Source organism: Kwoniella botswanensis, chromosome 1 (assembly GCF_036426115.1).
Source record: "Kwoniella botswanensis chromosome 1, complete sequence".
Classification (NCBI taxonomy): domain Eukaryota; kingdom Fungi; phylum Basidiomycota; class Tremellomycetes; order Tremellales; family Cryptococcaceae; genus Kwoniella; species Kwoniella botswanensis.
In genome coordinates, this window is record NC_088599.1 from 6,188,623 (window position 1) to 6,207,356 (window position 18,734).

An 18,734-nucleotide genomic window follows, 5' to 3' on the forward strand; every position below is an offset into this window, starting at 1 on the left:
AGAGGGAGTAAGCACTGGTAGTGGTGGTATCTTATCTATTATGCATCATGCATCATGTGAATATTCTTACTTTTACTGATAAGCAATTATACTTACTAATCTACAATATGCGAGTTCGATGAATATGGTTAATCAGAGTACGTATGAGATAACAAACTCTTACCGGGTGTGATCCGATCTACTGAGTTGCTTCCCAAATCGAAAGGACCCCTATCGCTAAGTTACCCCACTCACATATAACATCAACAAGATGGGTGACATTGAGTTTAGACTTTATACTCTGAGGGGGAATCGATAGTTGGTCGACTTAGTAAGGTACTAATTCCATACATACACACGTACAAATCTCAATGGTCATAATTTGTCGTACGATCGACTTACTTTATCCACCACCAAAAGTGTCGTGAGGCTCTCCCCACTTTCCCCCACTTGATCATCGGACTCCGACCCCTCCTTTCCGCATCCCTCAATAAATCAGAATCAACGATAAATCCAGAATATTCCAGGATCTCTGATGAGATAAGTTAATCTGTCTCACTTTTAGTAGACATGTACAATCCGATCATGATCGATCGTTGTCAGAAGCACAAAAACATAAAGATTCGAATCAATCCTGATTGTGTGATTGTGCCATTGAATGATGGTGGATGGTAAAATAAGGTACCGACGATTCAACAATAACATCAGGATATAAACGAATATGTAAAGGGTTGATAAGGTTTTGTCGACTATGTTTTCTGCCGAATTTTAGCGGGTTACAGCTTGAGCGATCTCGATGTTATATCCGTGATATTGTCGATGCGGTAATGCGACTCGATAGATACGCTAGAAGGTCAGTACATCATGTGCTACAGATCTCGTTCGACGCCAAGATCCTGCTGACTTCACACAAACACAGCTTCGAATTGATCAGAAGTCCGAGTAAAGAAAAAAAAAGAGGAAAAACACACCAAGTACCAATTCGTACGACATTCAAATGTCCCTGAAGATCAATCTTTTGCTAGGCGAAAACTCAAAACAGATTGAGATTGATTATGATGGAATCAAATGTCTGACTTGTGGTATCTTTGCATCTTTGCCTCATGTCCAAAGGTATGGTTTTAGTATCCCTGAAAGAAAGAAAATGATGGAATGTTCTTGTTGTCTGTGGAGCTGAAATCCGAACGACGAGTAAAAGGCGAAAGACCGAAGGCAAGATTCGAAGGCCAATGCGTAAACAAGGAACAAGTAAGGTAAAACTAAAACGCTGATCAATCTGATTATATTGATGGTGAGCTAGTGCTGAGATATGTGTTGATGAGACATCCTCTTACATTGATGTGGTGATGGAATGATGGGATGGATCAAGGGTCACGTCATGATGGTGATGGTGATGGTGGTTCTGATGGTGGTCATTGTTGTTGTCTCAAGGGGTATGAGCGGAGGAACGGAGATGAATAAGATGAACAACTTGTCAAGCTGTGTGAGGAGTGGAGTAGATGAACCAATGTAAGTGGAATAACAGAGGATACGGTTCTTGTCCATGTTCTTGTTCTATTGCAATACATTCAAAGGATGCTGTTGTCAAGTACTGTATGTGAGTGCGGATAGTGGTCCTTTGAAAAGGTTAAAGTCTGTGCGGTGCACTCTTCGATCTGTAAGTTATGGGATTACGACGGGATACTGCAGTGTATCACTTATACACTCCTCATTCACTGTCAAATCGATTTGGTATATAGTAAACAATGATATATTGATCACTACACTTCGACGCCCACCACTTATCAACTCATTCACATTTCATCCTACTCTTTACTATTCTCCGTATAACAAAATCACCGTTCCAAATCAAATACACAATCAAACTGTCGAAAACCTATCAACCTGGTCAATTACCTCTCTAACCGACCTTGTATTCGATAGAGAAAATAGTTCTTCGCATTGTTTCTCTCAACTTGACAGTTCTATCTTGATAGTATTGGATTGTTCAACGCAATAGATCACCTTGAATATAGAATCCAGTCTGCGGATTTTGATTTCTTCCGTCCCTTCAACGGTATGTCATTCTCATTAATCTGTTAATCCCCTAATCCCCTTGAACCCTCTTGATCCGACCGTGCACCTATCCCATTCAATCATCTCTTACCGAGTCCTCCTAATTGGATCGCTGACGATGGTGTAGACCTCCTAGTGTGACAGAAACACACAATCATGGCCACGATCACTTCTACATACTCTTCTCCCACTCCGCCAGCTCATGGTCATCGACAAAGAGATCCGAGCGTCCACAGTCTTGTAGATCATTCACACTCAAGAAATCGATATAAAGCTCAAAGGGCAAGGTCTCGACAAACATTGTCATCTGCATTCAACGACGAAGGCAGTGACGTCGATGTCACCCTTGATGGATCCTCGATAACTCCCAACAAAGGTGAACAACACATGGCTGTGGACTATGCCACTGTAAACTGTGATTATCTTAATAAACTTCCAATCTGCTCTCATGATAGCTGACCTCGCTTCTGTATATCTGTAGGCACTGAGCGACCAGAGAACGATTCTATGGCTGACTTCGGTACCACCACTACTTACAAAGGTGCGTTCTTTCTCTCGCCACAGATTGGAATCTCTCAGCATTAACATATCAATTGCTGATCCCTCCGGCGACATAGGTATATGTCCATCATACCAAGACCCACCCGATCATCTCCTTCAATCGGCTCGACCTCGTCTGGTGGGTTCTGGAGTCGGTGCTGTCAACAGACACCTCAATGGGAGTACACCTGGTCGAGCTTCAAAGAATGTCAATGTCTCTTCGTTTACTGCAAGAGCGTCCGCTCCTCCAAGAGCCATCAATCATACCAAGGGTAAGCTTTGGTCCACATGTTACCCTTTAAAAAAAAACTCGCTGATGGTCTGCTCAGGTCTCGTTCCTCCTGCTGTTGACACCCCTCCTGGAGATCTCAATCGAAGTCCTCCAGTCGAGACCGGGAACATGTTGGAACACTTGCCCGACGCAAGAGATCGATCAATGGTCCTTTCGAACTTAAGAGGAGGTGTCCCTACTTTCACTCCTGGAGCCTATCATCACCCTACAGCTTACCTTCACTCCGCTTCTTCACTAATGGTCCCGTCTGCTCCGTTCCTGTCCATCACACCAAAATCACATCTCCTTCCGGATCTTACTCGCTTTGCGAGTGCCGAATACATCGCCTCTTTGATCGCTGCATCACCAGCAGCGACCACACCTGCTGGAAATCCCATCACACGACCATTCTCCCTTGCTCCACTGCCCTATACCGACGAGGATATTCCAATTCCTCAACCGTATAACACCGAATACCCTCATCCGATTACTGCTTATGCGTCTCCTCGAGTCAACCCCGAAACTGTCAAAAGAAGCGGGTACGGTCAACTTCTCAAAACCCTTGTCGAGCAAGATTTACCTCTTACCCTCGGATCAAGACTCTACGATGCTGGATTCAGAGATCTTGACTCCAGTGTCTATCTTCTCTTCTCATTTGAAGGTTCTCAAGGTAATGGTATTCCCGAATCGCTCTGGTCAAAGCTCGAAAATGTCACTTCATCAAGATTACCAGTCGGATCGAATGGTGTATCCCCTTTTGCTCGATCTACTACTGCCACATCCAATGCAGTAGAAATGCCACCTAGGTTCGCTCAACTGAGCAATCAAGCTGCCATCGAGTTTGGAATGCTCACTCCCCCTGGATCGACCGAAGAAGTTGATTATTTCACTAAGCCCATCAACAATCGACTTCCCGATTACGATCCTACCCCAAGACCTTCTCCAGATTATCACTCCATCAAACACGCTTCTTCGATGGCAAACATGCGAGTCATTGATCATTGCTGGGACCAAAGAGGTTCAGGTCATCGAGATCAATGCCCACCACCTTCATCTGGTTACCAACCTCGAACGGACAATTCTGCCACATCCGAAACAACTGCCACTGGGATCTCGCCATTCTACAAAACCGAACTCTGTGCTATCTGGCAACAAACGGGAAAATGCAAGTATGGAGGGCAATGTCAAGTAAGTTGATTTCTTCAATCACCTCTCACTGCCGCTGACATGAATCTTGGGATTCAGTACGCTCATGGTGTTGAAGAACTTCGACTGCCTCGACATCTACAGAACGCTGCTCGTATCTCTCCACCAGCCAAAGAAGGGATGATGACTCATCCTCCATACAGTCACGAAGCCAATAAAGGTATGGTCTACCCTTCACCTACCCGATCTATCTCCCTTCGACCCCATGCGAGAGGTACAGCTTCGGGATTCTCACAAACCCAAATGCAAGCTAGATCCGAACCTCGAAGATCTTCTTGTCCACCTCAACAGCTTGCAGCCCTCGCTGAAGGAGTCGAAGATGATCATTCACTTCCCCTTCCCGCAAGACATCAATCTCTCGCTGTTCCAGCTCCAATCGGTGCAGAAAGGCCCATTCCTACTTCGACTACAAGCAATAACACTCCAAGTACGCGAAGTTCCATTTCAAGCGCAGAGAAATGGGAAGATATGCCCCCTTTTACTTTGGCCGAATCAAGTTTCGCTTCTACTCAGCTCAGGAGTGAATCTAGTAGGATGAGTCTCAGCCTATCGACTTCTTCAAGTTCAGGATACAGCCTGTTTACGGATTATGGCGAGAAATCAACTACGTACAGTCCTATCGAAGGTGATATTACTATTTCCGATCATGATAGATTCAAATATGGATATTCGAGTCAGCCTTTTGGTGGGATGAAAGAAATCGAGGCAAGTAACAATGGACACTCTCTTTGGAAATAGATAATGTACTACACCTCAAAAACATTGTGCGAAATTTGAATTATCTTTTCTCAGAATCAAAGACTGAGGTGAATGCGATCATTCTGTGTTCTATGTACGATATAATAATAGTATTGTATATTTTGGGGGTTTTAATCGTCTTCTCATTGTTTTTTGGTTTTTATTAGTTTGTGGCACATTGATTCATCCATAAGGATTTTTGTCTTCTTTTGATTTTCTTCACTGTTTGTGGTTTTGACATTCTTTTATTCTGTATCTCGCATTCTTATTTCTATTACTTTCAATTGAAATTGAGACTGAAATTGATCTAGATCTACACCATTTTGTCTTAAAATGTAATAATGTAATTGTGTTATTCTCAAACTTGTCAATGTCTGACTGGTACCTATACTATACGCTCAATATCCAAAAAAAGGGCGAAATGGTAGTTCATTGGAGTGAGGGGGAGGATACAGTATTCCTGGGATAAGGGAAAGAGAAGATTTAGATACAGAGTAAGTAGAAGGAGGATCAGGGGATGTCATTGGATTTGACTTGATTTGTAGAAAGACCTCTTTTCGATGTTTGTCTTACGAGTGGATAACATCCCATCTTATAAAACATTTTGATGTAAATTCCTTTGATTGATCAAAGATAGAGCACATCGTAAACAGTGTAAAAAACTTGGAATTGTGCTTCGAAAGACCGACCATTTGGAGATGTTGGTTAATTAGTTTCTCCCTTTGTAGGTGATGCATCGTTTGTTCAAAGTCCAAAATTACATTTCACACTCTCGCACTCTCGCAATCTTACAAAAATAAGAAGAATATGGATATGAGATATGTATGATATATGATGATAATCTATGATATGTATTGTACTGTAATCATATTTGTATTTGTACTTGTATCTTCGAACGAAAGATCCGAGAGATTGTGATTACGAGTTCTCTGATCTCTGGAACCTCCAATTTACAATGATAACGACAAGAACGACATTCCAAGAACTTTACAATGCCAATCCCATCAAAGCAAGAAAGCGAAAGCAATTTTTGTTTTTCTTTTCGATCAAATATTCGAACTGATATTGTTCAAAGTAGGTAGGGAAGTTGTCGAAGCTGTCGTACCCAATAATTTAGACATTGGTTGAGCGTATGCTAATGACCGTTTGACGTAGAATAACATATAGGCTTTTTGACTTAGAACTGATGATAGAGTTGTAGGTGTTACTGACATGATACGATAAATATCAGATATCAGTATGTTATTCATCTTTTGATAAGTCTTGTGATATTGTCATTTGAAGACGATCGGAGGATAACTCACCCTTATCATCATCGCAATGCCACCATTCTTCACCCTCTCTTACATCCGCCCAATAATGTCCATTATCCAATTTTCCTTCATGAGTGACCACGGCGAAGAGATCGTACATGAACAGAGAATCAGGTAAGATATCATGTTCTTCTCTTATTGTAGGTTTGATATCTTCTTCGGTTGATTGAGATGCCGATGCCGAACCGGGGGGTGATGGAGTGTCGACGTAAGGTCTCATATCTAGTGTGGAAGGAAACCTGACGTGAGTTTCGATTTTAGATGAAGAAGTCGTCATGTGTGCGAATCGCTGTCTCGAGTTGTCAGTCCGAGAAATCAATCTATCGTACAAGAAGGAACCTCGACGGGTCAATCAGCTGATCACTCACCTTCAGCTGAAATGACAGGACAGGCGCAAGTTTCTTGATAGTCAAGTTCTTGGTTGCGTGCTGCACAGATCAAGGAAACATGTATATAACTCAGTATGCCATCCAGAAACATGATATTTCGTCATGACACTCACGGTGCCAGGTCCACCACCACATTTGGAGCATTCATACCCCTTACCTCCGCTCTCAGACCCGCCGATAGTCTCACTAGCACAGAACCTCCTGAGCAACCCGGCAAGAGTCAATTGAGAGTTTCCGTTCGAACCACCTCCTATGCCCTCGGACGACGAGGTGGATGCGTTCGAGGTGATGGTTGCTGTTGATGAGCCGGATAAAGGGGAATATGGGAAATCCAATTGTATGTCTAATATAGGATCGATCGTCGAGGAAGTATGGGAGCATGAAGAGCAGGTGACAGATGAGAGCAGAGATCCGGCAAATGTTTGATCTGAAATATGAGAATACTCAATCAGCTTGTCTCTCAGCAACAAGCTTTGCAAGGGAGCTGAGACTTACGAGCGATACAGTTGCAGCTAGACAGCTGTCCTTTCGCATGAGCATGTATTTGATCCAACGCAGCGAGGAAGAATGAGTGCGCATCTACAATGAGTTGAGATTCATTAGCATAAGAGACAGATGATGCACGACACAACTCACCTTGTTGACCGTATCCTTCCAGCTCTGCACTGGAATGCCACATAGCATAAAGCATCGTTATAGGCCCATAAGGTGAATTATCTTCATTATAGAACTATATATAACAGATCAGCTGCGGATCCTTCTCGGATACTTAAATGATTGTTTAGCTGATTTGGAGATTTACCTCCTCGAAAGCCCTGTCCATCTCACAGCACATACAACCCTTTTCTCGATCTATACCAGGGGCACCATTCGGTGCTTCCGCCCCAAGAAATGGCTTTCCCACACTAAGCCCCTTGGATCCGTTGGGACATACATGCCTGTTATGTTTGTCAGAGAGGAAATACGCTTTGAGCAGAGGATTGTGGATGAGTGATTGAAGGATGGCGGAAAGGAAGCATGTCTGAGAGAGGTTCAGCAGTGGACGTAAACCTGATAGGAAATCAATGAATAAGCAAATCCGTTGACAGACAAGTTGAAGTGGCCGGTCGCACCTCTACAAGAGCTCTTGGCGACTTCACTCTCCTCTATCTTAACCATATTGCTAGGATTCCAAGCTTTCCACGGACCTCGACCTCTGCCTCTCCCTCCACCTACCGCACCAGGTTCACGGGATTTATCGTGCATCTCCTCTGTGCGTATTTTGACTACGCGTAATATCGATTCGAATTGGTCTGGATATATCGTATCGGAGCACGATGAGCAATAGATAGCACCGGAGGATGGATCAACAGCTGTCAAGATACAATGCTTAGCTGAATTCTCGTGTTGACGCTCAGTGAGAGATAGCTAACCAAATCCACATTGACCGTTACTCTGTTGCCAATGATTACGCATACAATTCTTTGAGGAAGAAGAAGAAACACCAGTAAAAGGTAAGCAACCGATGTATGAGCAAGTCATACATGCCCATGGTCTTGTGAGGGTGGTTGAGCAAGTGTGGCATTGTGGAGGGATTGTCTGAGTGAAGAATAACAATCGGATCAGCTTTAGAGACGTCTTCTTGATATGAGGGTGCAAAAACGTGAACCAATTTGGCAAATCCGAGTGGTAAGATTCGCATTGACGCGCTCCCAACACACTCACCTTCCTCCGCTTGGCACCTTCTGCCACAGCACCCCATCTTACAGCTTCAGTGAATCGCTTTTCCACCTCGTGTTTCCTCATGGCAGTAGCAGGTGGTGGTACAGAGCCACTGGACCCATCTTGAGTACCAAGTGTATGCTGACTGCTGTTTGAAGGAGAATTCAGCAACGAAGAGAGGTGCGAGCAGATCGAAGTGTCGGGTCGAGCGAAGAGGTTTGTTGAAGAGGAAGAAGTCGATGTTGATGGGCCAGCTACCATCGTTGCTGACATGGTGGAGGTTTGATGCAGTATGGACCCTCCGTCAGACCGTATTATACCCGTGATTATGCTTGCTGTCTTGTCTATCCTGTTGTACTGCTTCGCTATCTCGTCTGTAAGATGTCGGACGGAAAGGAAACAACGATGAATGATGAGATTGAGATTGAGAATGAGATTGCTCATCTCGGATATCAATTGATAAAGCCGACCGAACCAGATATTACATAATCATCAGTCATCAGTACGCGTTGACCTAACTCAGTCGCGTTTTGATTTTGACAACATGAACATGACTTCTTTGAAGAGACACTATATCACATAGAGAAACATCACACCAGGCCAAGTGGGATAACCAGGCATGAGCAATCATCAGACCATTGACAAATCCACCTAAGATTAACTGACAGAGAAGGCTTCAACGCGGCCTCGGACCCCAGCCAACATACCATGTCCGGTTCAAACCCCCTTCTCTCACCTCCCTTCTACGTCATCCCAGGTATAGATCCCAATGCACCCATCTCAGCCCAGACGGAGCAGATCGATCAGCTCAACACTTTACTACTCCAGGAGATAGATGCAAACTTTGCCAGATTCCATCAGATAGTGACTAGTAGGATATTACCGGAGATCAAGAGATTCGCTATTGCTGGTGAACCCACCAGGGAAGCTGCTCAGGTGAGTCGTCCTACTTCCGACTTGACTAAGTTTTTATGTCTCGATCCCAATGGAATATACTGACCACTGGCACTATGTACAGTTCTGGCGATCATTCTTCGAGGCAGCTTCTTCAATCCGAACCACAGGTCTAGAAGAACCTTCAATCCCTTCTCAACAGGACATCTCTGCTCAATATGAAGATCAAACCATGACACTTCGACGTAATCACGATGACTCCTCAATCATCTCTCACAATGATCAATCAGGTTCTTCATTCATCTTCGATCCTCCTGCAACTTCTTCTACACCTTTACCAAACGCTGCTCATAAAGGTAAATCCAAGGTCAACGAATCATGGGAAGATTCAATGGAATCACCTTTCGACAGATTAGATAGGAAATTAAGGGATGATTTGAAGATCGGTAATGGGAATTTCGTCAATGATCAAAATGGTTTTTCTTCAAGTGATTTACCTACTCCTTCTTTACCTAGTGGATATTCCTTACCTCATTTGGGAAGTACCAGTACCAGTAATACTTCCAACTCTGCTTCTTTACCTAGTATGAATTGGAATCAGTCTCAGGAAGATGAACAAGAAGGATATTCTACTGGGACAGTTGATCCTCAAGATATCCAACGTTCTCAACATACTTTCAACCCTTCTCGACCGAACTCCATCACACCCAAAGCCAATAAGATCGCATCAGCTTCAACCTCTAATCATCCTTTCGGACCGAATTTCAATGGTATAGTAGATATACGATCTACCCCTCTCAACGCCAAGTCATTGTCGAAATCAAAGAAAACCAAAAAACCACCTAAACAATCCATCTTACCTGGTATTGACGATGTTGAATCATCAGATGAAGAATTACCATTCGGAATGTCACCTCCTGTAACGATGAAATTCTCTTTACCACCTAAAGCGAAAGCTATTTTCGATATGTCCAGAACACCAGGCAAGAAATCTATATCGTCACAGACACAGATAAATACAGTCGACGTGTACGGTACGAGTACGAACACGAATGTTCAAAGTCAGAACACCCAGAATCGAGATCAATCTGCTATCACAGGTGATGGTGAGAAACAAGCAAAATACATGATCGACGATTTGCTGGAAGAGATGGGATCGGAATTATCACCTCGATTAGATACACCCGAAGGATTAGGTAGATACTCTATCATGCCTGGTGAATTACAACCTAGTGAAGGCAGATTATTATTCAGTGGTCAATCTCAACAACAACAGCTACAACCTGTTTTACAAGAAGCAGAGGAAGAAGATCAAACTTATAATCCTACGGTTGGAGCTGGAGCTGGAGCATTTCAACAAGGGAGGATGAGATTATATAGAAGATCAACAGGAGCTAATACATCCTATGGATCTGATATGGTTGATTTACCCGTTGGTCAAGTTTACTCGGCAGACGATTCATTCGATAATGAAGATTCTTTCGCATCCGACCTAAATGAAGATGATGATGGAGTATACTCTCAACCTACCGTTACTGCAACGGGTAGTATAGCTCATACCCATACGGCGACAGGAACAGGAACGATATCAAGTGTACCGTACTCCACACACGAACATATACTAGCGGACGATTCGTACCTTTCTTCAGAAGGTGATTTAACGACTACCTCTGAAGCTGGTGTGATATTTGGTAAACAACCCAACTATCTTCCACAGGCTCAGCAACATAGACAAAGTACCTTGGCGGGAGTAGGACCTGTACAAGGGCAGGCACCGAGAAAAAGTCATTTCGAATTGATGAAGATGGAAGATATGAATACGTATCATGGAGGAAGATTGGAAGATGCTGCGGGTCATGATGTTGCGAACAGTCCGACAAACGCTCTGGCTAGAGGCAGGGGAGGGTAAATGGACTTACAATATGTCTAGTATATATGAGTCAGGTTTGAGCTTAGTCTCGAGGTTTATCCTTGATAGATGGATGTGCATATATTTTGATTTTACGATGCAGAGTACAACTCGTATTTTGAATGCATGTATGAAGATTCAAACCTAGAAATACAATAACGTTTACAATGATAAATGGAATCCTCCTACTGTCGATGGGAAACTCTAATACTCCTGCGCGCTCACGCAAATATGCAAGGGCTATCCTTTTTTATTATCGTATACGACTACTCTTCCTCTTCACCTTCAAGCGGTTCATACTGATTCTCATCCTTTTCCCTCGTCATCAACCACCACCCCATCGACACAGCAGCTATGAGTATGACCAGTCCGATCCCTGATAGAGTGATGACTAACCAGCCCCATCTGAACACATACGAACCAACAGGAAAGAGGTTGATCAGCCTTTTTTACTCTTTAACTTCCCTGACTTCAAGGGCAATTGACGTCTTACTCACCTGGAAAACCAACTAGGTTGATAGGGGATCAAAACCGAATCAATCATCAAAACCCCTCCACCAAGTGTCATACCATCTTTCCATAATCTCTTTGATTCTTCATCTTCCTCATCTCTATCATCCTTCTTCCCTTTCCCTCTGTTCGTTGGCTCATGATCATCCTCTAACAGATGAACATCGTCTGTGTGACTGGCATGATTTTTCTTCCATCTCACAGTTGCTCTTCCCGTCTGACCGATCCTAGCCGAATTGCCCACCCCGATATCCTTCCCATTACCTCTTGCACCTTTGATACCCACGATAAAAGAATTATCACCCGTAGCTCTAAATGCCAGGTCACCAAATTTGGTCTTATCGGACGATAACAGCGTTTTGTATACTAAATCATCATCTAATGAAATAGGTTGACCATCCCGAGGAGGTGCGATAGATTCTTTGTTTCTATCAGAGTCCGTCGTACCAGTGCCAGCTGAAATGGAAGATGCGGTTGATGGAATGATATGTAACTTGAGTAAATCAAGTAAAGCTTCTTTATCATTTAGATAATGAGTCAGGTTGATCCGTGAAAATGCTTTATCGGTAGGTACCAATAATGTATAACTTGGTAATGCTAAATCTTCAATATCAGGTTCTTTGTCATGGTCTTTGCCTTTATCCTCGTGATCATCTTCATCGGATGAATCATCGTCTTCCTTGATCAAACCTTTGAGTCGTTTGATAGACATTTCACCAGATGCCGGTTTTCTGCCTTCCAGGATCCACCCTAAACCCGCACGCATCATCAAATCACCCATCGTATTCTGCTTTGAACCTCTAATCAATTTCGCGATCGTAATCTTCACATCCGAAGGCATAACTACCGAATCGATCGTATGGATCACTCCGGTATTAGTCAATGCGTCGGGATGCCATACCCTCGCCGAACGAAGTTCACCATTAGATGGTAACGATTCGCCTGAGTCGTATCCTTCCCATTTAGTTGGTGATCTTAATGATATACTTCCGTTTTTACCTTTGGTACGATCGACTACTACCATTCCACCTTCCAAGGTCGTATATACCTTCTTACCATATTCCACATCGGGTGAATAGATTATCTCGTTGACTGCGTGGTATTTGATCACTTTTCGAAGTTCGTCTTTTCCCTCTGGTAAGAGCAGGTATCGCATAGTCAAACCTAATTGATTGAAAGCTCGATTACGAGGCATGAAATAAGTCGTAGCCGGAGTACGTTTGACTGCTTTATCTAATTCTGCAGCGTAGACAGCAGCGATAAAAGTGGATAGTTGCAGATCGGAAACGGCTGTTTGTAAGACATCGTCTGGTGGGGAGAGAAGCGATGATAAAAGATAGATTATACTCTTTCCGCTTTTGACTGGAAATCAATCGTCAGCTCTGTCAATCTACAGGAACACCCAGACAGATGACTCACCTGGTCTGCCCAGCACAACCGCTCCTCCAAACCTGATTTCTCCTTCGCCGATAGCCTCCCAATCGTTCCGATCCCTTTGGAACCTCTCTGATACATCTACTCTCAATCTCTGTCTTCCACCCCCCAGAGACGAAGCCCTGAGTTCTGTTCCTAGTAACATCCCATCTTTGATATCTGAAGGCAACAGTCTACCAGGTAAGATGTGATACTGTAACAATGCAGCAAGGGGTGAAGCGTCCTGAATCGGTTTCTTCGCTGTACTATCGGTAGTGGTCGAGTCTTCCAATGATCCAACTCCCTTGGTGACATCGACATCGCCTTGTTCGGCTGCAGCCCAAACATGTGGTATCGGTGCACCCCATCCCCCACCCCATTTATCCATGATATCCAAAACGTCATCGGTGGGAGCCAAGATCGTCCAACCTTCGCCTTCCTTGTTTTCCCTATGACCGTCTGATCCCGAAGATCCGATGTACGCATCTGAGAGATTGGCAGATCGGAGGAGTGAGACAAATCGAGTTGCATTGAGGGATAGAAGCATCTTCTCAGCCGAGTTGAGGAGTGTGAAGTTTTCAGGAATAAGAAGGTTAGGCAGGATATGAATGACACCTAAAAAGTGGTCGATCAGATCAGCGATCTATTCTTGGAAAGGTTGATCACATCACATACCGTTTGAAGCGAATATATCAACTGTTCGAGCATTGGTGCCGTTGATAGCGAGTTGACCGGGTCCACTTGAATTTACGAGAAGATCCAAGCCAGAGGAAGCTACAAGTATGAGACACGTCAAATAAGCTACAATTGACGATGAATTCTCATAATCACATTTAGCTCACCTTCTAGACTCCTATTTCCTAATGTATCACTCCATCCAACATGACCTTTACCCACGCCCAGAACCACACCTCCAGCCAAGATTCTCGCCGTCCCTTCTTCACCATATGGTCCTTCCAAGTACCCTTTTTCTACATCATCAAATGCTGAGCTGAAAGCTTCATCTGACGGAGCGAAAATTGTAAGGTGAGGTGAAGTTGCGAAAGAATCTGGTAAGGGTGATGGGAGAGCGTTAAAAGTGAGGAGACGGGATAGGTATTTGAGTGAGGGATGATTACGGATTGTTTCCTCTACACCCAATTCAACGATCAATCAGTACAGTCTAACGATTGAATGAAAGTGGGTACTAACCGATAGACGGAGGCATATCCAATACACCTTCTATACCGACCACCACACCATTCCTAGCGTATCTAACACCTTTCAAGTTATCCCTCTCTTTCTCATTCAGGATCATCGTTGATGTCCATTCGATCTCGGAATCAGTCTTGTTTGGGTTTCGGTTTGGGTCTGGTTTATCATCGTTGTCTTCCCAGCCCTTACCATCCCAAAATTCAACTCCATTCTGTCCATTCCAATCTACCCCGATGCTACCTCTCTCCGAATCCGGGCCTGTGATTTTAGCCAATCTAATTCGTTGTCCATGTCCACCCAACAGACCTTCTCCTCCTCTAGGTAACCACGGTGGTCCAGGCTCAGGTGTAGGTGGTAATTTCGGTTCTTCATCCAAAGGGTATAACAAACTTGTCTCAATGGTTATATTGCCACCAATGGAGGAAGCTAAGAATGCCGAGGGGGGTAAAGTATAATTCAACATGTGATATAGTAAATGTTGTCTCAATAACCAATTTTGGTTATCCATCAATTTCCTCTGATACTCTTCTCCCTCTGCGCTTTGAGCAATCCGAAGAGATAAGACATCTTCTTCGGATTTTAGCCATTCTTCTAGTCCACCTTCTCCCAACCATCCACCCTTCTCCACAACGTCGCCGTCACCTTCTTCTTTCTGTTTGGGTTTATGTTTATCCGCCCAATCGTTCCATGCTTGATCTGTAGGTGCAAATACCGTCGCATTACCTATGTGTGCTAAGAGAGGTATACATTTGGCTCGTTGGAGCAAGTGAAGGGTTATAGTGTGCTGGGAAGATGAAGAGAGGATCGAAACGATGGATTCTGCTGATGTAGAGATATCTGATGTTCATACTTCGATCAATATCCAGCAGTAGCCTAGTATGGATGAGATGTAGCTTACCATCATCCGTTGTATCGATTTGAGGCACATGTTGCTGGTGCGAGGGGTCTTGAGGTTCATTGTAGCTTGATGAGAAGGCCAACTGTTGAGATAGCCCGAATCTAGCGGCTAAGACTATCGAGACTATGAGACCGGGTGACCACATAATGGCGGATACGCCTCAGCATGGATGCTTATGAGGCTATGGTCCGGATACTGGGAATGGCCAGGATGGTAATGAACAAGTCAAGGAATGTAAATGTGTGGATTGAGTAGTGAAGAGATGAAAGGTCAAGCAAAGATGACGCATTGCAACTGAAACTGAAACTGTGCACAGTGACGTGCGTGCATTGAGTGGCGAACAACGAATAACCGGTAAACAACGCTGGGAGATTGAAAGCTTAATCTTCTATAAAACAACACTGAGCTGAGTAAATGCATGTATCAATGGTCTAGTGGTCTATATAGAGGTATAAGAACTATCCCTACGTAGTGCAAGGGAACTAGTGTAAATGGTATACATGTTATAGGAAGAAATGATCGATCTCCCAGACTACGACCATAGCCACAGCAATAGCCAAAGTGACTTTCGTTTCCCACCCTTTCGGTGTCGAGATCCTACTTGATCCTCCATTCCAATTTGCCAATCCATTATTACCTGTACCAGTGCCCGTAACACCATTTGATCCAATAGTACCCCATCCATGGCTGTTTGCCACGGTGATTCCACCAACTCGGACGGAAGTAGCAGAAACAGCATTATTGTTATTGTTGTTGCTGATATGTGTCCACGCTGATCCAGTACCTGTATTACCCCAACCATTTTCACTACTTTTACTTGACCATCCACCGGATCCACTACTACTCCAACCATCGTTGTTGTCATTACCATTCCATCCATCACCTTGTCTCGTATAGGTATTTGAATCTCCTCCATAAATGGTTTCACCACCTTTCGAAGTTACCTGATAACTATCTCCAGAAGACGTCAACCAGTACGACCACCAGGTATTTGTGATCTCCATGACACTGGTTATAGGGGTACTCATCAGTACAGGCGTGGGAGAGTACTGAATGATGAATACTGTACCCTCCTTGGTCATGGTAGAAGTGATGATCTCAGTAGAATAGATAGTTTCAGTAACTGTCTCTGAATTAGTAATGTACGTGGTAATATAACATGGAACGGAAGTTGTAGACAAGATAGTGGAAGTGACTACACTGGCTTGTAGGGTCGATTCGGATCCTCCGAAGGAACAGTGCTCTTCATCGCATCGTTCGACTAGGGGTGCGGCGGTGGGGGAGGCGTAGATGGAGGATTGGAGATTTGCGGGAGAGGCTGAGGCGATCGTGGGTGTTGGAAGCGGAGAGATAGCGAGGCACAGTGGAAGGGCGATAATAGTGAACAAGAGGAGTATACGCATCGTGATGGAGGGATAGTCGTTATGAGGTGCAGATTTGGGTATTATGGGATGCGGATAATGGGATGATGTAGTGATAGGGAGAGATGATTTGAGATAGATATCGATATACTGGGTACACCATAATACCTACTTACGAATTGCAATATATTTTCTCTCAGTCGAAATCTCCTGGTCATCGATGACACATCTGAGCTTGAATCTAGAAAGGATGTTTAATATCTGACAAATCATATCAGTATAAAGGACGTAAAATTTGAACATCAGTATGATTTCATACTATATGTCCCCAAGATCTCGATAGTCTAAGAGGAGGGATCTTGTTCCGAAATCATCAGATCTATGCATCTTAGTAATAGCAATGCGAACCAAACCTAAATCAAGATATGATTGATTCCCTTCCCGTCTATTTCTTCTGATCCTTGGGTTCTTCCTTTGGTGGTGGGGGAGGAGGGATCTTGAATTCTTCGGGTCGTACATTGGGGTTTCCGGCACCGACTTGTTCCCAAGGTGAATTACCATCTTGGAAGTTTCTATATGGATCGAGCCGGTGTAAGTCAAACGTTCTCTTTTTGAGGCAAAGGAATGACAGGTGAAGGTTGCTTGACTCACCGGAATGCCTGGGTGAGCTGCAATGGTTCATACACAACTCGTTTCTTCTCTTCGTCATATCGTACTTCCGAGTAACCCTATATGGTAAATGCAATGTCAGCTAAATCGGAGGAAGGTCGCTACAAAATAGCTAACGTACGGTCAATGGGAAGTCCTTCCTCAAAGGGTGTCCTTCGAAACCTATAACAATAACACATTATTAGACATTTTTTTCTTAGCCAACTATTAATTCTTACTAACCGTAATCCGTCAAAATACGTCGTCTGAGTGAGATCATGGATCATCAGCTTCGCTTCCCATAACTTGGAAGTTTGATACGTGACTCACAAGTCAGGATGTCCACTGAAGAATACACCGTACATATCCCAAACTTCTCTTTCATACCAATTCGCTCCGTTGAACACTCCTACAGATGAAGGTACAGGTGTGACCTCGTCGGCGTAGGTTTTCACCCTGATTCTAGATTGGTGAGCTACTGAGAGAAGGTGATAGACGATCTGACAGATATACACTCAGTCAGGATATCACCAGGTTCTACAAAGGTAGATCGATATTTCACTCACCTCAAACCTGTTAACTCTAGAGGGGAAATCCACCGCCGTAATATCCATAACCTGCTTATATTGACATTGAGTGTGATCCCTCAAAAAGGTCAAAGTGGGTACGACAGATGTAGGTGGGATATATAATGTCAATTCGTCCTTGTAAACCGAGAACTGTTGAACGTGTTTAGGTAAACATGTCAAGATGTATTGACCGTATTCATGTAATGGGGAACTGAGAGGTGCAGTCTTATCGGCCGGATTGATCCCTGCTGGTTCGGTGAATGGTGCTACTGAAGGTTCTGCAGTGGGTTTTACTATATTGATATATGAATTAGCATTCTACGGTGAAAGTATACAGGATGGGATGAATCGTGAATCTTGAATTTACCTTCTCTTAGGACAGCGGCAGATCGGAAAGATCGAGAAGCCAAGGCGGGTCTGACGGCTGTACGAGCTGCTGCTCTGAGGGTGACGAGGGATGATCGAGCAGCCATGGTGAATTTGTGTTATGGTAAATATCCACAAGGCTGTATTTTGGAAGTCGACGATGTATTTCAGATGATCCTGCGATTGAAAGATAGCAACAACGAATCAACGCAGGTGGGATACACCTCCATACAGGGGAGTGCCACATTCCGGGAATACGGAATTATCGGTGTTGCAGTGTCCGGTTATGGTCATGATACTACCATGATATCGAGATGAGAGATGGCATCAGCATCAGGATCCGATAACTGTGAGCAGTGAATCTTAAGATTGATTGCTTATGAGCATCGCATCAACATACTTTCATAGGAGAACACATACCACAAGAGAACCGGCAGCACAATAGTCAAAGGAGGCAGCAACAATAAGGACGCGAGATCGACCTGTATCATCTATCAGAACCTCAGAAAGTCGCGCTTATAATCGACAGCACAGACCAGCATCACCAGATCAAACTCGATTCCAAATCATCGGGAAGGACGAACCAGGCTTATATCACCAGATCGAATTGCCCCTTTCATTCCGTCAAACTCCCATAGCTAGTCCCATATTCTACTCAGAACATCAAAAGAAGAGAGTGATCGGGATTATTCGATCTGCAACTGCATTAACAACTGGTACACGAAAGATCCAGTCGGAACTCAAGTATTCTTGCCTCATGTGAGCACTGTTTTCAATTCA

General features: G+C 43.8%; 6 protein-coding genes across 6 annotated transcripts; 2 read left to right on the forward strand and 4 right to left on the reverse strand.

Moving 5' to 3' along the window:
* Positions 1-2,190: 2,190 nt before the first annotated feature.
* On the forward strand, positions 2,191-4,789 carry L199_002325 (uncharacterized protein; the record flags this gene model as incomplete). Its single annotated transcript, XM_064888069.1, has 5 exons — positions 2,191-2,449; positions 2,516-2,575; positions 2,652-2,846; positions 2,904-4,033; positions 4,091-4,789. The coding sequence occupies 5 exons, from the start codon at positions 2,191-2,193 to the stop codon at positions 4,787-4,789; spliced, it is 2,343 nt and encodes a 780-aa protein (XP_064744141.1).
* Positions 4,790-5,835: 1,046 nt separating this feature from the next.
* L199_002326 (uncharacterized protein) lies at positions 5,836-8,465 on the reverse strand (the record flags this gene model as incomplete). Its single annotated transcript, XM_064888070.1, has 10 exons — positions 5,836-5,996; positions 6,094-6,391; positions 6,471-6,530; positions 6,605-6,918; positions 6,987-7,070; positions 7,128-7,221; positions 7,294-7,541; positions 7,604-7,843; positions 7,904-8,069; positions 8,196-8,465. 10 exons carry the CDS (start codon positions 8,463-8,465, stop codon positions 5,836-5,838), a joined length of 1,935 nt encoding a protein of 644 aa, XP_064744142.1.
* Positions 8,466-8,900: 435 nt separating this feature from the next.
* Positions 8,901-10,995, forward strand: L199_002327 (uncharacterized protein; the record flags this gene model as incomplete). Its single annotated transcript, XM_064888071.1, has 2 exons — positions 8,901-9,128; positions 9,211-10,995. The coding sequence occupies 2 exons, from the start codon at positions 8,901-8,903 to the stop codon at positions 10,993-10,995; spliced, it is 2,013 nt and encodes a 670-aa protein (XP_064744143.1).
* A 266-nt stretch (positions 10,996-11,261) lies between these two features.
* On the reverse strand, positions 11,262-15,155 carry L199_002328 (uncharacterized protein; the record flags this gene model as incomplete). Its single annotated transcript, XM_064888072.1, has 7 exons — positions 11,262-11,400; positions 11,493-12,867; positions 12,925-13,533; positions 13,594-13,692; positions 13,761-14,048; positions 14,110-14,949; positions 15,011-15,155. The coding sequence occupies 7 exons, from the start codon at positions 15,153-15,155 to the stop codon at positions 11,262-11,264; spliced, it is 3,495 nt and encodes a 1,164-aa protein (XP_064744144.1).
* Positions 15,156-15,513: 358 nt separating this feature from the next.
* On the reverse strand, positions 15,514-16,413 carry L199_002329 (uncharacterized protein; the record flags this gene model as incomplete). Its single annotated transcript, XM_064888073.1, has 1 exon — positions 15,514-16,413. One exon carries the CDS (start codon positions 16,411-16,413, stop codon positions 15,514-15,516), a length of 900 nt encoding a protein of 299 aa, XP_064744145.1.
* A 403-nt stretch (positions 16,414-16,816) lies between these two features.
* L199_002330 (uncharacterized protein) lies at positions 16,817-18,061 on the reverse strand (the record flags this gene model as incomplete). Its single annotated transcript, XM_064888074.1, has 7 exons — positions 16,817-16,943; positions 17,023-17,099; positions 17,162-17,202; positions 17,263-17,285; positions 17,350-17,519; positions 17,586-17,881; positions 17,956-18,061. 7 exons carry the CDS (start codon positions 18,059-18,061, stop codon positions 16,817-16,819), a joined length of 840 nt encoding a protein of 279 aa, XP_064744146.1.
* Between the last annotated feature and the right edge of the window lie 673 nt (positions 18,062-18,734).